The 16,872-nt window shown below is 35.9% G+C and overlaps 3 protein-coding genes across 3 annotated transcripts; all 3 read left to right on the forward strand.

Annotated features, from left to right (window-relative positions):
• The first annotated feature begins 3,950 nt into the window (after nucleotides 1-3,950).
• LOC112153587 lies at nucleotides 3,951-5,556 on the forward strand. Its single transcript, XM_024283918.2, has 6 exons — nucleotides 3,951-3,993; nucleotides 4,145-4,465; nucleotides 4,542-4,895; nucleotides 4,983-5,114; nucleotides 5,241-5,299; nucleotides 5,385-5,556. The coding sequence occupies exons 1-6, from the start codon at nucleotides 3,951-3,953 to the stop codon at nucleotides 5,514-5,516; spliced, it is 1,041 nt and encodes a 346-aa protein (XP_024139686.1). The 3' UTR covers nucleotides 5,517-5,556.
• A 1,690-nt stretch (nucleotides 5,557-7,246) lies between these two features.
• LOC112153694 lies at nucleotides 7,247-11,467 on the forward strand. The gene is made up of 6 exons (XM_036214046.1): nucleotides 7,247-7,343; nucleotides 10,108-10,428; nucleotides 10,578-10,931; nucleotides 11,023-11,154; nucleotides 11,246-11,286; nucleotides 11,366-11,467. The coding sequence occupies exons 1-6, from the start codon at nucleotides 7,247-7,249 to the stop codon at nucleotides 11,465-11,467; spliced, it is 1,047 nt and encodes a 348-aa protein (XP_036069939.1).
• A 3,820-nt stretch (nucleotides 11,468-15,287) lies between these two features.
• Nucleotides 15,288-16,586, forward strand: LOC112153586. Its single transcript, XM_036214047.1, has 3 exons — nucleotides 15,288-15,330; nucleotides 15,479-15,799; nucleotides 15,876-16,586. Exons 1-3 carry the CDS (start codon nucleotides 15,288-15,290, stop codon nucleotides 16,256-16,258), a joined length of 747 nt encoding a protein of 248 aa, XP_036069940.1. The 3' UTR covers nucleotides 16,259-16,586.
• Nucleotides 16,587-16,872: the final 286 nt, after the last annotated feature.

Raw genomic sequence — 16,872 nt, forward strand, 5'->3', positions numbered from 1 at the left:
ATATATATATATATTGCAGAAGCATAAATATAATTGTGCAGAGATGCAACCATCTTGAAGTTACTACTGGTCATAATTTCCTGTGGGTACTTTACAGCTGCCTAAAGATCTGTGAAGATCTGAGCTTTCATTAGTGCAACAACTCCACCAGAATTTGTTAGGTAGATAGCAACAACAAACAAAAAAAAAGAAGGTCAGTTCTACCTTATCTATATGATCCTCCTGTGGAGTCTGTAGCTCAGATGGGCTTCCTGTTAGAATGTCTTTAACCGCAGGTCTAACTGTGCTGTAGTTAATATCTTTTGCCCACATTAAAGGGTGAAGGTACCCCAGGGTTTCTAGGCCTCTGGGCTTCCTCTGGGTTGCACAGTAAAAGTAAAATGTGAGTGGGTAACTAAATGTCTGAAAAGAAAGTGTTTACAGAAATAGAAATATTTGTTTTATGTGTCTTTGACATATTTTCGTCTACTGTTTGTGATTCTGCCCTCCCCACGCCTGCTTTGCAAACATTCTTAGAGCGAAGTCTTGTAGTGGGCTGTTGCATTCAAACCTTTTCAATGGAACTAGATTTCTAGCACTATAGCAAACCACACAGAAATCTCAGAGGAAAACTTATTATAGACGCTGAATATTTGTGTTGTTGCTTTTACAAGTGTTGCTTTTGAGGAGTTCAACATATTCAACCAATCAGTCAAATTTTATTTATTAAAAAAAAGTGCTTCTCATACTTGCACAGCTCAAAGCGCTTTACAATTAAAAACAGAAACAAACGAATAAATAAATCAATAAAAAAATAGAAAAAACTCAATGCACCCTACCTCCATTAACACACAAAATACATGACTCCACATACAGTGAATACTTATAGAAGTCAATTTAAAAAAAGAAGAAAAAAAAGAAAAAAAAAACTTAGGCTTGGCTGGAAACAGTATTTTGGGAATCTATTCATACCAGGAGCCAGCTCAGCCACAGGAACATTGCCACCTATCCAGACCGGGACAGGAAAGGGGTCCACTCCACAACCATGAAGCTGCAGTCAGACCCCGATCAGCCCCACAAGGGCGACAACTGCGGCAACAACCCCAAAATGAACCAGCAACCCCTGGTACTAAGGATCCTCACTTTTTTTTTTTTTTGTAGTGCTCAAATTTGGCAAGAATTACTTCACATCACTGGCTGTGAATCAGATTGTGTTAAGCTTAGGCTGTATTTTGATCTGGTTGAATAAAGGTGCAACATTCAGAATAATCAAAAGTGGCAGTTTTTAAGGTTAGCTTTGGAGGTTAGTTAAATAAAGTAAACTATTTCCATTTTAGTTCACGACACTCATGTCAGAATTAACGATATATATTTTTTTCCTGTTTTTTGGAACTTAGGTTTTCAGTCTCATGATAATTTCTGATTTGTGTTGTGTCAAAAAATCCTGCACTGTCTGCAAAGGTAAGAGGATATGCAGATTTTAGCATGTATCTCTGTCAGGAAAAACATATCGTTCTGCTTCTTTTGCAGAATTTTGTAGTTTATTACATAGCTTTTTTTACATTTTAAACATTCTTTTACTAAAACAGTCTATTTGGCCCTTTAAGCAACATCTGAAACAATCAACGATGAACAGCAAAACGAGAAGGTAAGAAAATTATATTTGGCGGAAAATATTTTATTTACTTTGAGCATTTACAAAACAATGTTTTTAACTCTGATTTTGTTTTATTAGATAAATCAAGACAATGTGGTTTATGCTACAACAGTCTTTGCCGAGAAGAAAGCCGTCAAGGCAAGAGGAAGAAAAGCAGCAGCAAAGGATGAGACCGTCTACTGTGATGTTAGAGTGTATGAGGAGAATTCATGGTAAATAATATCTATGGTGGTTGTATGATCTTTTAACAGAATTGAGCAAGAAAATTTGTTCAAGATTTGCATTTGACATTTGCCTAAAACTGTTTTATTATCATTTTTCACATTTTTATTTCTCAAAAGTTGAAGTTAAAAGAAGTGATGTCAAACCAACGAATTAAACTGCCTTACAAAAACATCTGTAATAACAAATGTTTTCTATGAGTGTATGATAGTTTTAAAAGTCAGAGTATTTTAATTGTTGTGCAAATGTTCCTAAAAAAAACTTTTAAAAAATATTTGAGTTTTTAATTTTGTGTGTGTGTGTTTCTGTCTAGAATCCCATTTTCAATTCAAAGTTTTCTTTCTAAATAATATTTTTTAGGGTGAAGAAATAATAGCACAATTTTATGTCCAAAAAAGCTTTTCTTTCTTTCTTTCTTTCTTTATTAATTTTTTGGTAAATAAAAAAGATTTGTAAAAATTTAGAAAAACATTTTGATGTTTCAGCCTTTTAATACTAACAAACTAGAATTAAAAACATGTTTTCAAAATGGAACATCCTGAAAGCAACCGAAGCAAAAATAAATTCAACACATGACAAATTCAACACAGCTGTTTGTATTTTAAAATACCCAAATATTTCATATTTTAAATGAAAAGTCTTTAACTCTTTCTGATTTGTTTATATCCATATAAATGTGTTAATAAATATATTTTAAGGTTATATAAGTCCTCACTACACACCTTCTACACTTCTCTCAGACAGACATGAACATTTTAACATATTTCTCTTTTGCTTAAACTCTCAAAGTTCAAAGCTTCATAGAAAAATAAGTCCAATATCGAATCAAAACTGCTTCTGATTGATGACTTATGTCAATTTGACAAGGTGAACATATTCTGTAGTGAGACACTGAGAAGACTGATTGGCAATTGTCTACTGTCAATAAGATAGTAGAAAAAAATAAAGGTGCAAAATTAAGTAATAAAAGAGGGTGAATGTATATATATGTAATTAGGAACCACTGTACTGTTTATTGTAAGATTGATTCACACATCTTACTAATATCCTTGAAGATATTAAACATCGTTGAGATGAGCCAGGCGAACGCAGATCGATTGGTGTGCTGTGTATGCTGGTTAGTTTTTTCCTCCAATGTCACATGTGCACCGTCCCAAAAGTATTGGGAGAGGGGGGCAGGTGTATAGGCGTCTGGTTAGGTGAGCTGTAAGTGGAAATTTGGTACTGCACTGAATACATGTAGCCAGGACTACGAAACAATGCATTGTGGGAAACAATATCCTGACAGTTCTTGTAATGCGACGTGATGCTGATCAGAGATAACTGGTACTCAAGGAAGGAAATCTATGAATTTTGTAAACTTTATGAAAAAAGTGAATCACTGATGAAAAAAAAGATTTCTCTTTATATGAATGTTCGTGGTAACTGAAATCAACATCACTCAGATTGCTTCATCATTAGAAATTATTTGAGATTAATTATTATATCATTTTTCTACTGATAATCATATTGTTTTTAAAGCTAAACATTAGACAGACATTTTGCATTTATGTATTAAAAGACACTCAGATCACAAATCACCTGTGGTTTCCTATTATTGCAGCCAGACAAAAACAGAGGGGTATCTCCAAGTCCTGTGAGGAGGGAGGGCACCACAGCAACTCAACCCCCAAAACCATACAGCTGCCCCCCTGGGAAGAAATCGCACATCCAACACCACCAAAAGTTAGCCCCCACGAGGGAGAGGAAAAGGAAAGGAAGACGTGTAGGAGGAGACTAAGGAAATGCAGATACATGTTTTCACTCTGGCTTTGTTTAAAATCGTATTTGCAGTCAGTTTTAGCACTTGTTCACAGCCAAAGACCTCTATGTGAAATAGGAACATTATTCTAGTGATGATGTTTTATGTAAGTAATGGAAAGTTTTGCTTGTTATATTTCCATTGAGGTTGTAACTGAGATGGCAGTTTGATTAGCAGCCAATCAGTTCATTCTAAAATTGTTCCCTCCCATTTTTTATTGCTACAAAAAAGAAAATCATCCTCTAGAGCGACATAAGTCATCTGCAGATCAGAGAATAAATAGTCCAGAAAATGCATGTCGTACTTTTCACACTGCTGATACTTCAACTTGGATGTAAGTATGTGTAATACTGCTGAGATTGTTTTTAACTTTCAAAATTAAATTAAATAGCAATAATAAATTATTGTCTTCTTTCATAGTATGACAAAATGTAGAAAATTACATTGTAAATAACAATAATTGTGTTGTGTTATAATTATTTTAGGTTGTACAGATGAAGGATTTGAAACAAAGACTGCAAACGCAGGAGACAATGTGACTCTGCTCTGTAATAACTTACGGTTGGACTTTGGATTTTTTTACTGGATCAAAATTGTTCCCGAAAAAATTCCTGAAATTGTAGGAAAAAAATATGACAAAAGTGACGAATTTAGCAAGATTGCTCACTTTACAACCACAATTGAAGATGGAAGATGTTTTCTACACATTGCAAAAGCAAAGCCGAGTGACTCTGCCTTCTATTACTGCTTAACACTTAAAGGCTACAAAATGAACTTTTTGAAGGCAGTGTTTCTTGAAATTAAAGGTAAATACATAAAACAAGTTTAAAAATATTTTTGGTCTATTTGTTTTGTCTTACTGTCTTTTTATTGTTTTTCCAGGACCAGACTCTCAAGTTTCTGCAGTCGTTCAAAGTTCTGTTGATCCGGGTTCTGCAGGAGACGTTGTGGCTCTGCAGTGTTCAGTTCTCTCTAACCTTAAAAGTGAAGCATGTCCAGAAGAACAGAGAGTATTCTGGTTCAGAAAGACTGAAGATGATTCTCTCCCCACTTTTATTTACACCAGAAGCAGCAGTGATGGTGACTGTGACGGGGGTACAGAGGCTCAGCCTCTGCAGAGTTGTGTCTACAGTTTCTTGAAGAACGTCAGCTCCTCTGATGCTGGACTTTATTACTGTGCTGTGGCTGCATGTGGAAAAAGGATTTTTGGAAATGGAACAAAACTGGATGTTCAAGGTAACTTACTTTTTAATATAATGGCATAGTTTTTTTTTAAGTTTTATATTAATAAAAAATATAGCTTGATTTTTTTTTCCATTTCAGTTGACAGCGCACATGATTCCATGAGCAACAATATATACTTTTTTCTGTTTTTCGGAACCTTGATTTTCAGTCTCATGATCATAACATTTCTGATTTGTGTCTTGTCAAAAAAATCCTGCGCTGTCTGCAAAGGTAAGAGGATATGCAGATTTTTTATGTATTTTTTAGTAAAAACAAATCCCACTTTTCTTTTTTACAAAAGTTTATAGTTTAGGAAATATATGTTTAACATTTTAAACAATCTTTCTCCTGAAACAGTCTGTTTGGCTTGTAAAGCAACCTCTGAAACAGTCAATGATGAACGGCAGAACCGGAGGGTAAGGAAATTACATTTGGCTGTAAATGTTTTATCCAATTTGTGCTTTTCCATAAAATTCTTTATTCTTGATTTTGTTTTATTAGATAAATCAAGTCAATGTGGTTTATGCTACAACAGTCTTTGCCAAGAAGAAAGCTGTCAATGGAAGGGGAAGAAAAGCAGCAGCAAAGCATGAGACCATCTACAGTGATGTGAGAGTATATGAGGAGAATTAATGGGAAATAATGTGTGTGATGATTGTATGATCTTTTAACACAACTGAAACCTGATGTTAAACCTATGATGTATCCCTTTCTTGCTTACATTTCTGTAGTAAAATATGTTTTTAATGAGTGTCAAAAATATTTAATTAAAAACTTCATTTATTGAATTTATTTTTGCTTTGGTCGCTTAAGGGTTGTGTCATTTAATTTTGTTTGTGTACTTTGTTAACATTAAAAGTTTAAAAACATCAATACATTTTTTTCCTCAATTTTTACAAACCTTGACCATGTGTATGCATCAGTGCATGTAGCACCCATAAATTTTATGCAAAAAGTCAGTGGGAAGGTATTCTGTGGAGTCGTTTCACAAAAAATGCTAGCAAGCACATGAGGGGGAATCATTTCTCTGCATTTCGTGAGCTGTTGACCCTATATGAGAACATAACCAAAAGGTAGAAGGAATATTTTAAGGATTTTCTGCTAAGGAAGCACAGCTCAAAGATCCAGAAGTGGGCCCCTCACACAAGCTAAGGCCTCAGAGGTGACTGATAAACTCCTTGATGGCAAGGCGCTGGTGATTGGTAAAGCCCCCTTGGGTACCGTAAGTCTATGGATGTTTTGGTACTGTTTCTGGTGGCACGCCTTAGAGAGGCCGTTTGGGGAAAGTACCTTTGAATTGATAGATTTGGTTGTTGGTTCCTCTTACCAACGCTGGGGACTGGAAGGATAGCTCCAACTGCAGTGAGATCACACCACCTTCAAAAGTCTAATCCAGGGTACTGGAGGTGAGAGTTTGACTAATAGCCAAATATTTATTTAGGAGGCACATTGGGTTTTTTCTTTTTTTATTTATTTTTATTTTTTTTACAAACAACAACTTTTCACTGACTCTTGTGCAAAGTCTGGTCTAAGGCTTGTAAGGCGTCTTGTACAGTTATGCCTCCAACATCAAAGAACAGAATCCCAGGACCTATTTTATATGCTATTATAAATGAATGATGGTAGAATACCTACTTAAACTGATACCAGAACATTGCAACTAAAAAACCTAAAAAATAACAATAACTGTAAGAGAAACATTAACTAACATGTGAAAGAACTTTGTCTTAAATGAGTTTCATCATGTTTAACAAACCAAAAACCAGCTAAATTGTGTAAACATGCAATAGACCTAATGATAACATACAGAAGCCAAATGTTTATACCACAAGGAAACAAATGTGATCCTAACAAAGTCTTTCAACTCCATGGACAAAGGGAGGAAGAAACAAAACCAAAGTGACCAAACAATATATTAGTTCCGCAAAAAACCTAAACATGAGCAAAAGAGCTAAATGATGGAAGGCAAAATACAACCACATACCCAAAATGATTTATAATGTGACCAGAGATAGTGTAAGGGGCCTCTGAAAAGTTGCCCTGTGGGTGGTGGGATATATACCACAAGGCATTTCCATAGTACACAATCATCATGGGGGTTATGTTTGTAAAAACAATCCGCGAAGTAGGATAATGTGTTAAGGCTGTAAAACTCCTCTCTACAAACTATATGTCAGAATTGAAGTTAGAATTTTAGGGGGACCCCATAATGGGTTAAGTAATTTATCTCTTAGATCAGAGGTAGCCAACCCCAGGCCTCGAGTGCCACCTTCTTTCATGCCAGAGTAGGGTTTGTTGGAAAACATGCAGGAAGGTGGCACTCGAGGCCTGGGGTTGGCTACCCCTGGCTTAGATTCTTCACAATGGATGGAATAGACTGCAACACTCGAGTCTTCAGAGTGTGGATGGGGCTGGCAAGCAGCTTGGTGATTCCGGAGGAAAACACTGCCAGTCCACAGTGTAAGGTGTTGGCGGGAGACCTTCTCTGCAACAGATGGACAGTTTACACAAGATGCATTAGTTTATTTGGCTGGGAGGTCATGAAAAGACTGCAGTAGTTCTGGGCGACTGCGAAGGTGGAAGAAGGCAGTCTAAGTTGAAGCAGAGGAACCTTTAGCAGAAAATAAAAGCCTTGGGTGAGGATCAGAGTCTGGGTGGGTAGATCTTGTAGAGAGGGGGAGTCGAGGTTTGGAATAGTGAACGTTCCAAAATCTGATGAGGTCCGGTTAGGTTGGAAAGGAAGAACTGAGAGCAAGGATTAAGGCAAGGCAAGGTGATTAGACGGACAGCCAAAGAACTTGACAGGAGGAGAGTAGGAAAGTGGGATAAGGACTGACAACTTTCTGACAATAAGACTAGGGGACTGGCTGGTTAAAGTACTGTGAGAATCAGATGCAAAAATTAACTGGATAGCAAGGTGGGGCATATCTTCCAAAGCCCCCCTCCCCTCAATGTTTGTCACCAAATGATCCCCCGTAAGTCAGCAATCAGATCCCGAATGAATCAGTCTGGCATCCATGATCCTTCCTTAAAACCAGACTCCTCCCAATCCACCAGGTACAAGGAATCTCTGCTCCCGCACCTGGATTGGAGCAACCAACAAACAGTGTAAACTGGACCATAATCAGTGAATATGGTGACTGATGGGGATCGGGTGGTATGAGGTTGTTGGTCTCTTACTTGGACTTTTACTCTGAGAGACCAGAGTAGTCTAGGTAACTGAAAGCGAACTGTCACGGGGTTGACAACCTTGCAAATGGAGAAAGGTCCAACAAAACGTGGCACCAGCTTGCAACTCCACACTTGCAGAGGCAGATTCACTGAGGACCAGACCCTATACCCCATGGTATAGCGGGGAGCCTAAGAACATCTCTTGTTAGTATACCTCTTTAGGTCTCAGCAGTTCTTAGCAACACCCATCTGGCAGTCCTACTTGTAGCAATGCCATGGCAGGTGGAACAAGCATATCCATCTCTTGGGGTCCAAAGAGGGCGAGGTTGATAGCTGTAGACCACTGTGAAAGATGAAAGCCCTGTGGCAGAGGATGGGAGGGTGTTGTCAGAATATTCTACCCAGACCGCATTGTGTGCCCATAAGGAAGGGTCTCAACTACATAGGATCTACAGTGATGTTGCCAGTTGTTGGTTGAGTCTCTCAGTCTGACCATTAAACTGGAGGTGGAATCCTGAGGACAAACTAACACAAATCTCGAGCAGCAGACAAAACTCTAACCAGGACCTGGTGATAACTCTATCAGACATGGTTTACTGAAGGAGGTCATGAACCTGAAATACATGATCAAGCATAACTGGGCTGAGTCTTTAGCAGAAGGAGGTTTAGGCATGGAGATGGAATAGACCATCTTGGAAAATCCGTCGACTGTGGTGAGAACCATGATGTGGCCCCAAGACAGTGACAACCTAGTAACAAATTCAAAAGAAAAACGAGGCCAAGATCTCCTAGGTACAAGTAGAGGATGTAACTGACCGGCAGGAGAGTTACAGGATGACTTGAATCTGCTGTCCAAGGCATACTCTTGGACACCCTGGTCTATCATGGACACCAGAACTGTTGCTTGACCACATGGAAGGCACAAGGTATTCCAGAGTGACGGGTTAGTCGAGAATAGTGACCTTACTTTCAGTAGAAGGGATGTGATCTTCGAGCAAGCAAACTTATAATTGGCAACAGTAGCTCCCCTAAAAACATGACTTAGACCAATTCGGACCAATCACTGTCAACGGGTTACAAAATTGCAGCAGATAAAGAGGAAGCCATGGTGACGGGGTTTGGCATCATTTCGCAAGGACCAGATGTAAGACGTTTTCTATTGGTTTGTCAACACCTTGTTTTATCCAGTAAAATAATTGATGTCAAAGGGCTCTCCAAGAATTGTGAGGAGGGGCCAGGACCCCACAGCAACTCAACCCCCAAAATTAAGCAGCTGCCCCCTGGGGAGAAGTCACAAGAAAAATGTCACCAAGGTTAGCCCTCACAAGGGAGAGAAAGAGAAAAGGAAGATGTTTAGGAGGATATTGGGGAGATGTATATAAATGTGTTCATTCTAGCTTAGATTTTTTTTTGCTTGCTTTGATCATCTTTTAGAAATGGTTTTGGATAAAACAAATGTCTGCAGTTTTTAGCTGGTCCATTTCTTTTTACATTTTTATTTTTCACCTAGATTATTTACGGCTATTTACATACATTCTGTAACATAATAAAAATTGATTTTCAAAGTATTTTGTCACGATATATATATATATATATATATATATATATATATATATATATATAGATCTCAGTTCTTGTTGACAGCCAAATCCACCAGTGTGAGGTGAAAAAAAATATTCTAGTGATGATGTTTTATGTAAGTAATGGAAAGTTTTGCTTGTTATATTTCCATTGAGGTTGTAACTGAGATGGCAGTTTGATTAGCAGCCAATCAGTTCATTCTAAAATAGTTCCCTCCCATTTTTATAGCTACAGAAAGAAAATCATCCTCTAGCGCGACATAAGACATCTGCAGATCAGAGAATAAAATGCATGTCGTACTTTTCACACTGCTGTTACTTCAACTTGGATGTAAGTATGTGTAGAAATGTCAGCGCTTCAATATAAGAGTAATAATAATTAACAGTTATTGTCTTTTTGCATAGTTTGACCAACTATAAATTATTTATTGAATATACTGTAATAATTCTTGTGTGTGTTAAAATTATTTTAGGTTGTACAGACAAAGGAGTTGAAACAAAGGCTGCAAATGCTGGAGACGATGTGACCCTGTCCTGTTACAGTGAAAGCCGGGACTTTGGAATATTTTTCTGGATCAAAGTTGTTCCTGGAAAAATGCCTGAATTCGTAGGAAAAGGATTCAGTAATGATGACAAAGAGACCAAGATTGGTCACTTTACAACCAAACAAGATGAAGGAAATTGTATTCTTCAAATTGCAAAAGCAAAGACAAGTGACTCTGCCTTCTATTACTGCTTAAAAACCATAGGCTTTGAGAGATTCTTTATGAAGGCAGTGTTTCTTGAAATTAAAGGTGAGTATTGATTTTTATTGAACATCCTATAGCTTTGAAAACTTAATTAGGGAAGGTCAAATGTTTTGTTTAATAAAAATAAGGAAAAGTTTTCTGTGATCATTTTTATACTTTGATTTTTAGTCTTTATTTATTTTTTTTTATTCCAGGACCAGACTCTCAAGTTTCTGCAGTCGTTCAAAGCTCTGTTGATCCGGTTTCTGTAGGAGACGTTGTGGCTCTGCAGTGTTCAGTTCTCTCTGAGTTTAAAAGTGAAGCATGTCCAGAAGAACAGAGAGTGTTCTGGTTCAGAAAGACTGAAGATGATTCTCACCCCACTTTTATGTACGCCAGAAGCAGCAGTGATGGTGACTGTGATGGGGGTACAGAGTCTCAGCCTCTGCATAGTTGTGTCTACAGTTTCTTGAAGAACGTCAGCTCCTCTGATGCTGGACTTTATCACTGTGCTGTGGCTGCATGTGGAAAAATGATTTTTGGAAATGGAACAAAACTGGATGTTCAAGGTAATGTACTTTTTCATAAAATTACTTAATTTAAAAATTACACAATTTTTAAGACATATTGTGAAATATTATTTTGGGATTTTTCTTTCAGTTGACAGCACACAAGATTCAATGAGCAGCAATGAATTTTTCTTTCTGTCTTTTGTAACTTCGGTTTTCGGTCTCATGATCGTAACATTTCTGATTTGTGTTGTGTCAAAAAAATCCTGCGCTGTCTGCAAAGGTAAGAGGATGTGTAGAATTTTGCATAATTGCAATTATTCCTAATTTAGAAACTATATTTGAAATATTATTTCCGTGTTCTTTTACTAAAGCAGCGTGTTTGGTCTGTAAAGCAACGGCTGAATACCAGGAGGTAAGGAATTTATATTTGGTTGAAGTAATTCATCTGTTTTTTTGTATAACTTAAAAAATTTGAATTTTCTTGATTACAGAGAAAACAACAAACTACAACTCTCACCATAGCAGTCTTTACTAAGAACAAAGCTGACAAGACAGAGAAAAGCAGCAGCAAAGGACGAGGCCGTCTACAGTAAAATGAAAACATACCGGATGGAGTCAATGATGTATGTATAGTATTATAACAGAACTGAGTGGAAAAATCTAAAATCCTTTTTTAACAAGCTTTACATTTGATATTTGTCTAAAACCGTCACCAAAATGTTTTCTGTGTTGTTGATCTAATTCCATTAAAATCTAAAGTTTAAAAACTATCAAGCATGACATTTAAATGATGTGTACCCAGATTTGTAATAAAGTATTTCTCTGTATGACTTCTCATCAAAATAAAAAGCTATAATTGTTACATTGCTTCTATATTTTTTTGTCAGTTTAAATATCAGGGGATGTGCTGGTGATTTGTTTTATAACGTTAAAAAACCCAGAAGCTTTTGTCTTTATTAATCTGTAACCTTAAGTACTTGAAAATAAACAAGCACCTTTTTCTTCCTTTTTCCTGGAATCATTTTTTTAATGAGTTTTTCCTTACATAGAAAAAGGGTCTTAAGGCAGGTTTACCAGTTTAGTTTAGTCTGTTAAGTTTAGCAATCAGCTATTGTTTATATTTTATGATCGAACTTCTGCTTCTGTACAATAAGCTTTATGAAGCCCAATGAAGCAATTGTTTAGTCATATTGGGCTATATAAATAAAACTGAACTGAATTTATCATATAAAAATGGAATGTGTGATTCTAAATAAACCAAACAACTAAGAAAAAATCAGTAATAGTCATATTTTTAAATGGTAACATTTAAAATTATTTCATTTTACTATAGCACTTTATTGATTTATATTTTACTAGGGAATTTATCACTCCATTGTTTTTGTTTCTCTACTTTTTGATGAATTTTTTATTTAATTTGCCCGTTTATCACGTCATATTATTTTGAGTGGGTCTGATTGACCTGACCCTCAGCTTTTGACTACCTAAAAAAACACAACTCTTCACTCCAGTACAATAAAAAGTATACATATGCATACTTTTTTCACATTTTGAACTGATTGGTCAGTTTTCCTTTTTACAGTTCACATGTTGAATTCTGGGACAGCAGTTTAAGGAACACCCACATATTTTTACTTCTCCACATATTTTATTTCTACCATAACAAAAATACTTTTAATCAAATGCTGATGCTAATATAAAAGTTTTTTTTTTTTATTTCCAAATATTCATAAGTAAGTTATCTTGTTTTGTTTGTAAGTCTCCTATTCAGTGTTGACACACCAAACAATGGCCGAACATTTTAATATCCTTTAAAATATTGCACTGAGTAAAAATAACCTATTGAATTGTCCTGAAGTGTTTCTTCCTCCAGCTACCATATATTCAGATACACAGAGTAAAGACAGTCTGTATATGTGAATGGGTTTTTTGGAGTAACCAAGAAAATCATGAAAAATTACCCGGTTAACAAATGCAGACAGACGTTTATGTGAAAGTCAGTCAGTTAGTGGTCTTGTTAGTTAGTCTTGTTTAATTTACCAGTAGTTCACTTTACTTACATTCGTTTAAATATGTTTTCACTTCCTTGTAGCCTTCCTCTTGTTCTTTTCTTTTGCTGTTTGTGTGGCGGGACCCTGACTTCCTGTCTACTCTTTTTGCCACTTCCTCTTTCTCCACCTGGTCCTCCTCTGCACAAACATTGCTGCTCTGAAGGTGTTTGATGAGCTGGAGGTGTCTGATTCTTGAAAGACCAAGTTGGTCTGATCAGAGGAAGAGTAGATGAAGTCCTCTGTCCTCTGACTATTTCCTCTCCATCCTCTTTTCTACTTGTGGTCCCACGGATGGATATTGGTGGTACATGCAAGTTTGAATGAATCATGATGGTTATGGTGCCTGAACTTTTAGGATTAACTGTCAGCTGACATCATGACACATCTGTTATCTCTTTCAGATGCTACTAAGACTATGAATATTTTATTCCATCTTTATTTAGGTGTATCAGCAGCTTTCTGTAGAGCTTTGTGGTCTTTTTTATAAACACCACTCAAAAGTTTATTGTGAATAATCGCAGGCAAAAGACACACAAACATAATATATAAATAAAACTTTCTAAAAATGTTGATAGTAAAAAAACATCTATGATTTGAAAATGCAAATTAACATGCCCTATACTGATCTCTACTTCAGAGAAGAACAATCAGCTCATGGTCGCTGTCTTCTATCCAATCATTGGCACATTTTTAGTTATGACTAGTAACAACATCCACAGTCTACTAACCCTATCAGATTTCTACTACCAAACATTTCTCTAAAAAAAGTTATATGATTCTCAAAAACGTTATTTCCTTTATTTAGAACGTTTCAGTTCATGATTATTCTCTCACAAAAATAAAAAACTAATAATTAAAAGTGTAGTCTTTTGTCAGGATTTATAACATGACAGAAATGTAATGTCATTTCAACAAACACACGTCTTTTCTCTGAACCTTTTGATGAACACGTACCCCTTTTTAAAGCCCTCATTTTTTTAACAACTTGAACATTTTCTAAGAAATTAACTTTGTTCAAATTATAAATGTGTTTGCAATCTACCACAGAAGAGTGAAGATTAAAACTAGGGATGAATATAAATAAATATCTATATATATATATATAATTACAACAACATACTCTGATTGTTTTCAGCAATCAGACAATAAGTTTTTTTATGTCATGGATATAAAAAAAGCATGCTTATATAGAAATAAATAAATAAATAATTGTGTGTAATCTTGCAGATCAGTGTGTTATATCTTTGTGTGTTATAAGGAAATGTAACCCCAAACGAGTATGTATTTGTGTTAGCTGAAGTCAATGTGAGCAAATGCTAGAAATCCTCAGCGCACCTGAATGCAGCAGTAGTGAGCGCATAAGTGCGGAAATTCCACATAGCCTCTGAACGCACCTCGTACCGCGGCGAATGTGACAGTAAATCCATTAAATCTGTGCAATAAAGTCAGTATTAGTGTTTGAACCAACTCTGGGATGGATGTTTGTGGTGGCCAACAGTGGAGGGACAAGCAGACTCCATCCTGGTTATGTTTGATGAGACAAAAAAAAATGAAAAAGGTCTCCTAATCTTACCCCCCCCCCCCTTCAGATTAATACGATATAGTGTGCCTTTAAACTCAGCCACAGACACACAGAAACACCATGGAAGTGGTTGTCATTCAGACACAGTTCCCTGTACTGGGAAAATCTTTTCATAATAATCATGCAAAGTTCCAGTAGACCAACTTGGCAATTTGGTGGTGGTGGTCACCGGATTTTAGGGATGCCGTAAAACCAAAAGAGCTCTACCCCTTTGATGCGTGGAGGTCTCTATACAGCTGTTTATGTATTTTTCCTTCATATGTGACAGCCCTTTTGGGCTCTGCTGCACATAATAAACTGTAGTGTAAGCTACTGCATCATCCCTTAAAAAAGGAAAAAATTTGAAGAAAAATTGACAATAGTAATAAATTGACAGACAAAGAGAAAAATCAGCCACTTTATCTATTGTAGTTTCTACCTTCCATAAAAAAATAATGCAGGTAAAAAAAAAAATCTAATTACACATACAAACTGTGTTCAATACAATAATTATTGCTTTTCAAAGCATTTTAAAACAAAATACAATTATGATTAATCTTTTTTTTAGCCAAAGCCATCACAGTGAGACAACAAGAATATTCTAATGATGTTGTTTTTAACTAATGGAAAGTTTTGCTTGTTATATTTCCACTGGGGTTGTAACTGAGATGGCAGTTTGATTAGCAGCCAATCAGTTCATTCTAAAATTGTTCCCTCCCATTTTTTATTGCTACAAAAAAGAAAATCATCCTCTAACGCGACATAAGACATCTGCAGACCAGAGAATAAATAGTCCAGAAAATGCATGTCGTACTTTTCACACTGCTGATACTTCAACTTGGATGTAAGTATGTGTAGAAATGTTGAGATTGTTATTGACTTTCAAAAGTAAATGAAATAATAATAATAAATTATTGTCTTTCATAATATTACAAAATGCAGAAAATTACATTGTAAATAACAATAATTGTGTTGTGTTATAATTATTTTAGGTTGTTCAGATGAAGGATTTGAAACAAAGACTGCAAACGCAGGAGACAATGTGACTCTGCTCTGTAATAACTTACAGTTGGACTTTGGATTTTTTTACTGGATCAAAATTGTTCCCGAAAAAATTCCTGAAATCGTAGGAAAAAAATTTGGCAAAAGTGACGAATTTAGCAAGATTGCTCACTTTACAACCACTAATGAAGATGGAAGATGTTTTCTACACATTGCAAAAGCAAAGCCGAGTGACTCTGCCTTTTATTACTGCTTAACACTTGAAGGCTACCAAATAAACTTTTTGAAGGCAGTGTTTCTTGAAATTAAAGGTAAATACGTAAAACAATTTTGATAATATTTTTGCTCTATTTCTTTGGTCTTACTGTCTTTTTATTGTTTTTCCAGGACCAGACTCTCAAGTTTCTGCAGTCGTTCAAAGTTCTGTTGATCCGGTTTCTGCAGGAGACGTTGTGGCTCTGCAGTGTTCAGTTCTCTCTGAGTTTAAAAATGAAGCATGTCCAGAAGAACAGAGACTGTTCTGGTTCAGAAAGACTAAAAATGATTCCAACCCCACTTTTATTTACACCAGAAGCAGCAGTGATGGTGACTGTGACGGGGGTACAGAGACTCAGCCTCTGCAGAGTTGTGTCTACAGTTTCTTGAAGAACGTCAGCTCCTCTGATGCTGGACTTTATTACTGTGCTGTGGCTGAATGTGGAAAAATGATTTTTGGAAATGGAACAAAACTGGATGTTCAAGGTAATGCACTTTTTAAGATAATGGCATAGTTTTTTTTACGTTTTATATTATTATAAAATATATCTTGATTTTTTTCCATTTCAGTTGACAGCATACATGATTTCATGAGCAACAATATATATTTTTTTCTTTTTTTTGGAACCTTGGTTTTCAGTCTCATGATCATAACATTTCTGATTTGTGTCTTGTCAAAAAAATCCTGCGCCGTCTGCAAAGGTAAGAGGATATGCAGATTTTTTATGTATTTTTTTTCTTTAGCAAAAACAAATCCAACTTTTCTTTTTTTCAAAATTTTATAGTTTAGGAAATACATGTTTAACATTTTAAACAATCTTTCTCCTGTAACAGTCTGTTTGGCTTGTAAAGCAACCTCTGAAACAGTCAATGATGAACAGCAAAACCGGAGGGTAAGGACATTGCTTTTGGCTGTAAATGTTTTATCCAATTTGTGCTTTTCCATAAAATTCTTTAATCTTGATTTTGTTTCATTAGATAAATCAAGACAATGTGGTTTATGCTACAACAGTCTTTGCCAAGAAGAAAGCTGTCAATGGAAGGGGAAGAAAAGCAGCAGCAAAGCATGAGACCGTCTACAGTGATGTGAGAGTATATGAGGAGAATTAATGGGAAATAATATGTGTGA

The sequence above is a fragment of the Oryzias melastigma genome, linkage group LG10 (assembly GCF_002922805.2).
Source record: "Oryzias melastigma strain HK-1 linkage group LG10, ASM292280v2, whole genome shotgun sequence".
NCBI lineage: Eukaryota > Metazoa > Chordata > Actinopteri > Beloniformes > Adrianichthyidae > Oryzias > Oryzias melastigma.